We start from the raw sequence: 11,186 nt of genomic DNA on the forward strand, positions 1-11,186 counted from the left end.
ATTAACATACAAAAAATGTACATGATATCAACTGTTTCATAACATCTATAATATATATCATTTGATCACTCTTTCATGATACCCTCAAGGCATTTTTGTCGAAAAAATCGATTTAGAAAACAGTCATTGTAGATACAATAAGAGTTTAAAAATTTTCTTAAATCGAGACTGTTGTGTTATTTATAATAAAAAAACTTAATCGAAATTATACATATGCTTTGTGTGAGATGGGCTAAAGTTGATCCTGGCTTTCAACCAAATGGTCTCCCCCGATGTCCTTGAACAATGAATTGCCTCGAGTGTGGGCTCGAGCAACACGAACCAAATCACATAATGAAAACTTTTATTTACTTTCAATGAGAAAATAGATTCTCTTTATAACCGATAAATGTACATTTGTCCTAGAAAATAGAATTTATTCTTAAAAATAAATTCTACTAATTTCTAGCAAAATAATGATGTATGAACTATAACAAATATGGTTCTTTAGGTATTATATATTTGGTCAAAATGTGGTAATGGCTTGAATATAAGTTGAATAGATTTAAAATGCATGTTTTGATTGAATTTGATTAACTAGTGGTATAATTCAAATAGAAATGATCGTAGTCACTCTAGCAACAAATGTGGCATCCTGTCGCTCGGACCCGACGTTCGGGTCAGGTATAAGGTGTTACAAAAAGTTTGTAGAGACTCAATCAACTCATCAATACACATTATATCAAAGTCTTTTGCTTCTTCAATAACTATCACTTTGATGCTAAGTCCTTCTGGCAAAGATCTAAGAACCTTTCTAACTAGTTTTACTTTGAGTAATCACTCCCGAGAGCAAAAGCTTGTTTGCCATAAAACTCATCAATTGTCTTATTTTATTGCACCCTCAAGGTTTCAAGCTTAGTAGTCAGCACTTGCAACTTTGATTGCTTAATTGTATTTGTACCCTTATGTGTTGTTCAAGGATATCCCAGCCTCATTGGCAATGGTACATTTAGAAATCCTCTTGAATTATTAAGCATCCTCACCATAAAAATTGCATAAAGAGCCTTTGAATTCACATTAGCAAGGTTCTCCTCTTCAATGGTCCAGGTCAACTCAAACTTAGGTGTCTTGACACTAGAGGCTTTAGTGAATGGGGCGTTCCCAACCAATAAAAACAATTTTTCATCCATAGACTTGATGAAAGCCATCATTCTAGCCTTCTAGTAGGCATAGTTCACACTTCATATCATCTAACATGGAGGGATTGAACACTAAAGATTCTTCCATTTCAAGCAAATATCAACACCAAGATTTCGACTAAATGTGCTAAGTGCGAGGCTCTAATACCAATTGTTAAGACTTAGAACGATATTTGCAAAAAAAAATAAAAATAAAAATTGAACAGTGCTACGAGTAGTGCCAACTACTTCAAGCACTGATAAAGAACAAAGATGATCTCAACAATATGTTTATGTAGTTCAGTTTTCCTATGTCTACGATGCCTTGCCTAGAGAAATAATCCACTACCTTATTAAACTCATATAACAAGCAATTATAAGAACTTATACTCACCAAATTAGCAACCTCACTTTTGCACCTAAGATTTAGGTTTCTCTCCTCTAAGTTTTCCCCCCTAATACTTAGGGTGAAAACCAAGTAACTAGTTATCACACTCAATATACTCACAATCACAAGTTCCTTACTGAACGAATAAGTGCTCAATCTCTCTACGAAAAACCTATACAAATAACAAGTATTTAAACTACTTTCAATTTGTTAACATACTATATCAATTAGAATCAGTCTTCCCATTAATAAAGCAAGATATTTTATAAAGTGAAACTTTAACTCATTTTTATAATTTTAAATATGCAATATAACACTTCGATAATGATTAATTTTTTAAAAATTTTAAAATTAGCTCAAATAATGTTTACGATGCGCTAATATATAAGAAAATTTTTAATTAACTTAAGTAATGTTACATATATAATTAGAAAATTTATAAAAAAACTAAATAAATTAGATAATTTATAATGTATATAAACCAAGACAAATAAGAAAATTAAATATATATATATATTTAAAATTTAATATGCATTATACATTTTAGGTAATTAGATGACTTGTTTAAAATCTTAAAATTAGGTGATCCATTAGATAATTTGTTAAAAAAATTAAAATTAAATAATTTGAATTAAAAGTTCATTTTAAATTAATAGTTATTGTCTTATGTGTCGTTAAATAAATTAGGTACAATAATTTATTTCACCCTTTAATTTTACCCTTTAATTTTACAAAAAAAATTATTTTAATCGTATTTATTTTTTAAAACCCTTTTAATCCTTCAACTAACATGGTTTGAAATAGCACCTAAAAATGAATTTAAAAAAATTAACATTCGCTAATTTTAATGACATGGCATCCACGTAATAGTCTAAATGTATATCACATCAATAATTAATTAATTTTTTAAAATTTAAAAATTTAAAAATATTATAAAATCATTAAAACATTAAAAAATATTTTAAAAGATATAAAATTTATTTATATATTTTTATTTTTAAAAATTAATTTATTAATGTGACATATACGTTGACTACCACATAAATACCACATCAACAACTACAAATGTTAACATTTTCATTCATTTAAAATGATGATTTGACAAACAATAGAAGTGATATATATATACATCCAATATCACCTTTACCTTAAAAGACACTGTTATAAAAGAAATTGACCTCTAAAAATCTCCTAAAACATTCCCAAAGAAAATTACCCCCTTGAAGGAGCACTGTGATTCCAATATAAATGATCAGTGGTACTATTTGGCTACAATCCGGTAAAGGCAAAAATTTATTCAATTTGTTAGGCCAAGCTTCAAAGTACTGTTAGCTAACATCAGTAAACACATTGGGGAGGTGGCGGCTATTCTACAGTAACTCACCGCTCATACGTACCCCGTGTGATGAACTTACATTCATACGTACGATCTAACAAGAATACGGGAGTGAGGCAGAATATACAAGGAATACAAGCGTGCTGGGCTAAGATTCTGGTTGCTCGGATTTTAAAGGTGCACCGGATGAGGATGCACAGCTCCCATTTTGCAGGTAAAGGCTATTTGCAACCATAGAATCACTAACCAAACCGACATCAACATCATCGAAGTTGAGTGCCCCTCTGATCTTCCTGCCACTGGGAAACATCAAAGCAAATGGCAGCGTCATTAGTCAAGTGCATCGCAAGAACTTTGGTGAATGTAATTGGTAGGTCCCTTTATCATATGGACCAGGTCAAATTAACCCATCAAGATCAATTTAATCTTTGTATTATTATAAGGAATCAATTAAGGCCAAATTTCAACAGAGTTCACATTTACTACTTACAAAATATTATTTTCTACTCTCTTTTTTGGTGTAGAACTGTCAATGAAAAAAATAAATTTCATCACTTTTTAATCAATAAATGTCAACTCCATTCCATTTTAGCCTTACTTGATTCTTTTTAATAATATAGGAATTCATATTAATTCATATTAATAGTGGTACTTTCACCCAAGAACTTCTATACTTAAAAAAAAATTGTTACCCAGGTAGAGGAGAAGAATACCCATTCAAGTGATTGTTGATAGCAGTTAGGTCTTTCGAAGGGCTCTGATAGGCACGAGTACTCTCTCCAACACAAGCATAGTAGCTTCTTGAGCTATGTGAGATTAGAGCATCCATCTGTAAATGAAAACAAGACCTAATTAATAAACAACGGCACATACTTCTTTCCTGTGGAACCACAAATTCCAACTATATTACTCAGACTCCTCATTTTTTTTGCATGTACCATGTTCAGACACCAGTCTCATGTATATCTATCTATACACATGTATATCAAACCATGTACAAGGATATAGCCTTCAGAAGTCTTCCAAATACATGAAAAAACTAGAAAATTCTGAACATACCCATCCCAGAAACATTCCCATACCAAACACTCAAACCGGAGAGCCTGAGCAACATAGGGTTCAAACAACAACAGCTAAAAATAGAATAATTTTCCATCATGCCTTGTTCAGTCAATCAAGAGACGTAACCCGAGATTCAACTTTTTCTACAAGATTCATAGAACTTGATATCAGAAATTTTAAAGGATCTTTTTCTTTTATTGGTCTTTTATAAGTGCAGAATCTCTCGAGGGGCAATGGTTCTAAGCAATCAACTAAACTATTTCCCGTTTGCTCTAGAAGGCTGGTCAAATCTGAAATCTACGAGTCTGATTTTCCACTAAATGAAAATTTGATGACTCAGTCAACTAAATGGCGAGAACAAAAAAAGAAAAAAAGATTTAAGTACCTAAAAAAAGATTTAAGTACCTTGGATGTCCGCAATGGAGACACATATACGTTATGTGTTGCAGATACTTTCTTTGGGGACATATCAGGGAGACTTGGAAAAGGAGAAACTTTAGGAGATCCCGGGCATGTACCTAATTAGGCAAAATGAAGATAGAACAATCAAAATTAGATAGCCTGCACATGCAGCAAGAACAGAATATAAAACTGAAACCTGGGTACAATAATTGTCTAAATCAAACATTTACCATCATTACTATTGTTGGCTTCAGCAACTCTACTCGTTCTTGTGGTTGTTCCAGCAGAACCAAGTTCTCCCAGCAAAGGCTTTATGGAAGGAACGAATATTTCGTTGTAGAATGCAATGATATCAACATTGTCCTGCCCGGTTCTCTGTTTACATATCATTAAAACGGTTAAAATTTCCTCGAAAAGCAGGGAGATGAGAAATTGGAGATGAGATATCGTACCCCATTTCTTCGTGCAGATGACCTGTCAACAAATACACTTTGGAAAACTTGTGGCTTACATTGTGGTTGCTTCCTATAGTTGCAAATAATTTCTTTGAAAGTTAGGCGCAACTGAGAAATCTGCAAGTCATTTATTCAGGAAGTAAGAGAAAATAGTGCAGATAAATTTAACTGCGGCTAAAATGATCTCATAAGAAGCGCAGACCTTCGCAACTACATAGAAACAACAAAGGATGATCTGATCAATATGACGGTTAAAGAACAAAGAAGTCCTCTGGTTAAGTATTTTTTGGAAAAGAGAATACACACTCTCCCGTATCTGTTGAGACAGTTGTAGCCTCTCAACCATACCATTAATCCGGACAGCAGCCAACTTATTAATCTGGGCGGTGCAAAAAAAAAAAAAGGAAAAAAAAAGAAGCAAAATGTAAGACATGTAGTAGATGATAACCATTGAATTTAAATCAAATTCAATAGTAAGTACTTGTGGGCAATTTGCCTCAAGAAAATTATATCGCAGTAGATTTACATTTTACTATCAAGTACTAGGAGGATAAATTTTTGAACCAGTAAAAGCGTACAAAGGTACACCATAGTTTCATAAAAAAAGTCTAATTCATCTCATGGTTTGATACCTTGCCAAAAAATATACTTATTCCTGTTTCCGCACATGTTTCTCCTCCACCACCAGGGTTAGGACGTGTTGGACTACAAAAAGAGTACCCAAAAAGAAAATGCAGTAAGCCAGTGCAATTAGTACAGGTCTCTACTTCCCTAGAACTTGCACCCTACAATACCTGGCAAATGCAGATTGCAAAGGTGCCTTCTTAAGGCTGTTTAATGCTAATAGGCGATCCTTCACTGGCGATGTAAAAGCATTCCGTTCAACCAACACACTCCTCAACTCAGTGCAAGGTCTCATGGGAGACCTGACATCCCCATTTTGTCCTGACAAAAGTAACATGACAATGTAAATTAAGTTTAGGATAGAATACATTGTGAGAAAGAACTACAATAAAATCCATTAACACAAATTACTGCATTAAACAAGAAGATTGGCATACTGATCACAAAGTTTCCCCTATCTGAAAATATACCGGCTAAAATTAAGCTACCAATGTTGCATACCTAAGATTGAGCTACCAGCATTACCCGTTGATGTTTCGTGTTTCTGCAAAGAAGGCACTGGAGGTGTACTTCCAGAAAAGTTCACATGTGTCGCAATTGCATCCAAAGGTGGCATTGGTTCAGCCAATAAGCCAAGACGATTTATTTCAGCAGATAGGGCAGGTTTTGCAACTATCAAAGAATTGTACATTGAGGAACCTTTATCCCACACCATGCTCTCCAAAAGCCTCTCTTCCAGAGAATTTAGATGCCGCCTCAGTTCTCTTGGTAGAGACTCCTCATGTCTAATAAAACTCTCTATCACCTTGCTCAAATCAAAGGCTGTAATACTAGTTCTCTCAAGTACCGTAGGAAACAACATTGTGGCAGTCTTATGTGTCGCCAGCACTAGTTCAGCAGAACAAGCAAGCATACATCTGTGAAACCTCTCATTAGTTAATAAAGAGGTCAAATTAGGTGCATGTAATATTAGGGCCTCAGCAGTACACATAGCTTCCAAAACCCTATAGTACAACTTAAGTGCCTCCAGTATTCGTTGTTCCATCCATATGTTATCCATCAGGTTTACACTCTGAAGGCTTCCAGTTACACTACACTCTTGATTTCTAGGAAATATTGCCTCCAATATTATATGCGCCCTACAGATCACATCATTGGTAACATCTTTATCACAAGATGATAAAAAACGCTGCAACTCAGCTGAAGGTTTTGAAGAAAGAGGACAAATAACAGAACGAAGCCATTTCGCAGTTGTCATTGCAGCGCTGACCGGTGTAGCTGCCATCTTCGCACTTGGCGGCCCAAGGACACCATTTGCATGAGATGCAGGAGGGCGTTGAGGAGACAGCGGGCTTGAGATCGACTTTGATGGTGAAGCTACTGAATCAAATTTCCTCTACTCAAAACAGAATAAATGCTTTCTTAAATAAACTGACTGCTAAGTACAGCATAAAAACTAAAAAGTAAAATGCATTTTCTCAAATTTGAAACAGACCTTGATACCAGTAACATTCATGGTCCCTCCAGAAAAGCTCCCTAAACCAAGTAAACTATCTTCATCGTTTACAAACACCCTCTCATCCAAATCACCTTTATTACAAATTGCATTATCGTAATCCTTCTCTAACATATTTAAACTGGATGAAAGAGATTTTTCCTCCATTAAACCTTCAAAATAGATCAAGCTATCTGCATCAAAGAAGATCAGAAAAATTAGAAGCAAAACAGACGCAAGCATGCTGCCAAAATTGCATTCATGACCTATTTGACGAACCGGTATCAATATTTTCCAGTGTTTCAGTTTTGCACTCAGCTGCTGGACATGGCTTTTTTTTCAATATTTCCTCTATTAACTTATTGGCCGTCTCCATTGTTTTCCTCAAATCATCTTCTGAAGCATCATACATGTTGCAAAGTGACGCAAGCAAGTCGACACCTTTGTCACCTTTCTTAACTGAATGATTGCATGTCAAAGAAGTCAACAATGAGGAACGCCAAAATTTTACCCCCACCAGGAAAGGAAAATAAAAAGAATGTAAATGAGCAAGGACTAAACAACAGTGAAGAATGCTGGACAGAATAAAAGATAAAGACCAAAGAAGAATCACAAATGTATTCTCTTTATTGAAAAGGACAGATCTAAAAATTTGACAGCCATGAAGAGCAGATAATTACCAAAATGTGGAGAGTCATTGATCTTGAAGTTTCTGAAGCGAACAGGAACATGTATAATCAAGATAGCCTGTTGACAATCGCATTAAATAGTTAGAAAACATTAAACTCTCCATTATTGATCAATGTGCTATGAATGTACAAGGATAGAGTGCATCAAAGACAACAGCATAGTTGAGTTGAATCTTTTGAAGCACATTTAACTGTAACTCTCTACCTTTGCATTCCATTTGATAATTATTAAATTAATCCATTACACATACAAATAATATCAAAACATGTTTCACCATAAGAAAGAGATGACATGTTATTCCTTAGTAAAACCAAGTGTCTACCCAAATCAACTAGTAATAAAGCAACAGAAATGCGTAACTGACCAGTATAGAAACAAAACCGTTTGCACAAGTCACTAGGTCTTTAAAACGACTGAATGCGTGCACGCGGAGTGCCAAAAACAGTAACCATCCAAATCGATGACACTCTGATATATAATCTGACGAACTGGTAGCATTTTGCTGCTTGTCAATATTTGCATCACTTGTCAAGAAGAGTTCCCAAAATGCACGCTTGTATGACCTTTTTATACCATTAAAACAGCAAGATGCAGATGTTATTTACTTCACAAAATGGAAAATTATACACAGTAACCACAAAATTGAGGTTTTGAGGATACAGCTGCTCGAAGAAAAAAAAATTTATAGCATGCGCGATACAAATTGTGTAATATATTATTTCAAATATAATTCTGCAATCTGCGTAAGTGAGAATTTCATATTTATATCACTATCTTAACTTTAATTTTATCATCCGTCTGGAGAAGACAACAGTCAAAACATGCCATAAACAAGGGCACATGACCAGTTACTTTTATAATTATGGCATGTGTATGGATGTATTACATCATTATTGTATTTTTGCTTTATGGAGGATAAATACTTGATAAAACCACCACAATTAGGCCTCCTCCTGCAAATTTTAGGCAAGGTTCGAGACGAAATATGAAAGTAAACTGCAATTCTAACCCTTATAGAACATAAGTTGACGAACCAGAAGCAATATACCTTTTTCACCGGTGTGATTTTGTGCATTTAAAACTAACCCATCAAATTTAGCACATCGTAGTCCTATTAAAGATTAGGGGAGAAATGCTAATACAATTACAAAGCTATTTGCACATATTATCTTTATAACCTAGGTTATAAAAGAAGGGTACCTACTTGCTTAAAAGGCTCAAGTGCACAAAATTGGCCTGCATCTCCGTACCCTAATTGATATAAGTACCATAAGCAGATAGTCAGGTCGAAGTGACACGGCCGTACAATTTTTAAAAAATATAGACAAAATAGAAAACAAGCGGAAACATAAATCTATATTCTTTCAATACCTCAAGTCGAGTCTCCCAATCTTCACCATACATGTTACGTAAAACGGGACCAGCTTTTACCACAAACTGAGGCAATTCCTTAAAAAAATCCACGATACTGCAAAAATAAAATAAACTCACTATCATTGAAATGGTCATTGATTGCAAAAGTTACCCTTCCATACACAAAATTAACAGTATCATACTTCAGCTTTGTAGCTCTCAATATCTGGCAAAACGAAAACCCACTTTCATCAGACTCTTGTTGCGTATTTTCTCCAATCTTTTCACTCAGCCGCTTGAGCGAATATAAGACAAATGAAAACCAAAATCGCTCTGCTTCTTCCAGCTAATCAGAATAAATGCAACAAAGTTATTTAATTAAAAAGCAACTCCCTTTCGTAATTTTCATATAAAAGGAAGTTAAAATAATAATAAAATAATAATCTACCGTTCCGCTTCCAATTGATGAAACATTTGACGTTAAAAGGTGTTTTGTTTCTTTGAATAGCTTCATAGCATTTGAACAAGCTTTCTCATCCAGAGATAACCCATTCTGGAAATCAGGAAAACATAACACTAAAAAACACAAAAAAGAAAATAGAAATACTTGAAATAATATTACTGGAAATAACAAATCACTACCTTGCACAAAGCATTGAATCTAGCTTCAACGGCATCGCCATCTGTGCCACCAGAAGTTGCAACTGAAGGCTTCGTGTCTTCCATATTTATTAATAACCCTAGTAGTGGATCTCAAAGTTATCAATTTCAGAAAAGTTCAGGATTCAAATCTCTCCAACAATTTTACTCTTAATCAGCATATACGAGATTAAACCAGCTAAATCTATAAATACATAACAGCAACTTAAACCTCCGCCTCAAAATAAAAGTTTATGCCAACATTTCAAAATTTCTAGCTATTAATATACAATTAAAAAGTAATAATCAGTAAAAAAAATCATTTATACTTCAGGAAATGGCGAACTACTTTTTAAGAGTGACAAGCAAAAAGTTGAAAAAAAATAAAACATTATTCAAAGAAACCTTACAAAATTTAGGCTTGAAATTAGGTTGAGATCTCGGATCTAACGATCCAGCAAACCAGAAACCCTAGCTTCGAATTCCCCGCCCAAAACATAGCGTTTTAAGGGATCGAGAAAAAAGAAAAAGGGAAAAAAAATCGTTCTTTAATAATTTGGATTAAGAACAATAATCCTAAAATTTCCCCTTTTTTTCTTATATATTTTTGCTCTTCTTAACCTTGGGTTTCTTTTTGTGGAAAACCCTATCAACGAAGGATCTTTCCCTCTTTAGCGCGGGAAAATTAACCAACATAACATCATGATGGACATGCACCATGCACATGACATCCATAGCTAGCCAATTATTTTTTGACGCGTACTGTTGCCGCCATTGGATTTTACCGCCAAAATCCATTAACATCTAGCCGTAACGGAGATTCCCGCTTTGGAAAAGATCGGTAAAGGATTCGCGTTTTCTTCGTCACGGTGAATTTAACGGAGAGTTGGTGAGTTGGGCCGAGCAGTTGTCGGAGTCTTGAAAATTGGGAAGAGATAGTGTCAGGTAGACTCGTGTGAGAATGGGGCCCACTGAAAGGGTTTTTTTTTTATAGTGTCGTTTAGCGGTAAGAAGTTGTGTCGTTTTATGTGAGTGAAATGTTACGATGAGTGCATTCACAGGGACTTTTCTGTAGGACCACGTCACTGATGCTTAGGCACGTAAGGCCTTACACCTTACGTTATAAGCGTACACCATTTTAACATTTGGAGTAATTGAAAAGAAAATTATGAAATGTAACTTGGTGGTTGCTTTCTTTTAATCATGATATTAAATATTTAGTCTATGTTTAAAAAAATAAAACATATTTTATAATTAATTATTTACTTATTAAGAGAGTATCTGCATCTTAACTCGATTGGTATAAGCATTGTTGCTAATGCAGAAGTATGTGAGTTTAAATGCATTGAAGCAAGTACAACTAATTTCAAGAACAACATGAAATAGATAGGTATTGCCAACGGAGGACCATCCTACCACCTCTGGCATTGTTGCTTGCAAAAGTTGGATTGAGTTGTTTCCTCCTCCAGAGGCTGGTTATCCCTCTTGTTAGTGTCCCTAGATGTTCTAACCTCATACTAGGCAGTCTTCCAAGTCCAACAAGCGTTGTTCCTGAAACTAGTCGTGCTGCTTAAAGAGTTGAGCT

The 11,186-nt window shown here is 34.5% G+C and overlaps 1 protein-coding gene across 4 annotated transcripts; it reads right to left on the reverse strand.

The window, feature by feature from the left end:
• Window positions 1–2,752: 2,752 nt before the first annotated feature.
• On the reverse strand, window positions 2,753–10,300 carry LOC107927587 (retinoblastoma-related protein). 4 transcript variants are annotated; one of them, XM_016858687.2, is made up of 19 exons: window positions 10,012–10,300; window positions 9,605–9,702; window positions 9,411–9,515; window positions 9,166–9,308; window positions 8,981–9,077; window positions 8,814–8,860; window positions 7,974–8,172; window positions 7,600–7,666; window positions 7,199–7,378; window positions 6,920–7,113; window positions 5,926–6,820; window positions 5,595–5,745; window positions 5,433–5,505; window positions 5,003–5,179; window positions 4,798–4,917; window positions 4,576–4,720; window positions 4,349–4,461; window positions 3,595–3,710; window positions 2,753–3,180 (listed from the first exon to the last, which is right to left on the reverse strand). In XM_016858687.2, the coding sequence occupies exons 2-19, from the start codon at window positions 9,686–9,688 to the stop codon at window positions 3,030–3,032; spliced, it is 3,057 nt and encodes a 1,018-aa protein (XP_016714176.2). In that variant the 5' UTR covers window positions 9,689–9,702; window positions 10,012–10,300; the 3' UTR covers window positions 2,753–3,029. The 4 variants fall into 4 exon arrangements, with proteins under 4 accessions (XP_016714176.2, XP_016714175.2, XP_016714178.2 ...); XM_016858686.2 differs by having other exon boundaries at window positions 3,574–3,710; XM_016858689.2 differs by having other exon boundaries at window positions 5,950–6,820; window positions 10,012–10,266.
• Between the last annotated feature and the right edge of the window lie 886 nt (window positions 10,301–11,186).

The sequence above is a fragment of the Gossypium hirsutum genome, chromosome D04 (assembly GCF_007990345.1).
Source record: "Gossypium hirsutum isolate 1008001.06 chromosome D04, Gossypium_hirsutum_v2.1, whole genome shotgun sequence".
Lineage (NCBI taxonomy): Eukaryota > Viridiplantae > Streptophyta > Magnoliopsida > Malvales > Malvaceae > Gossypium > Gossypium hirsutum.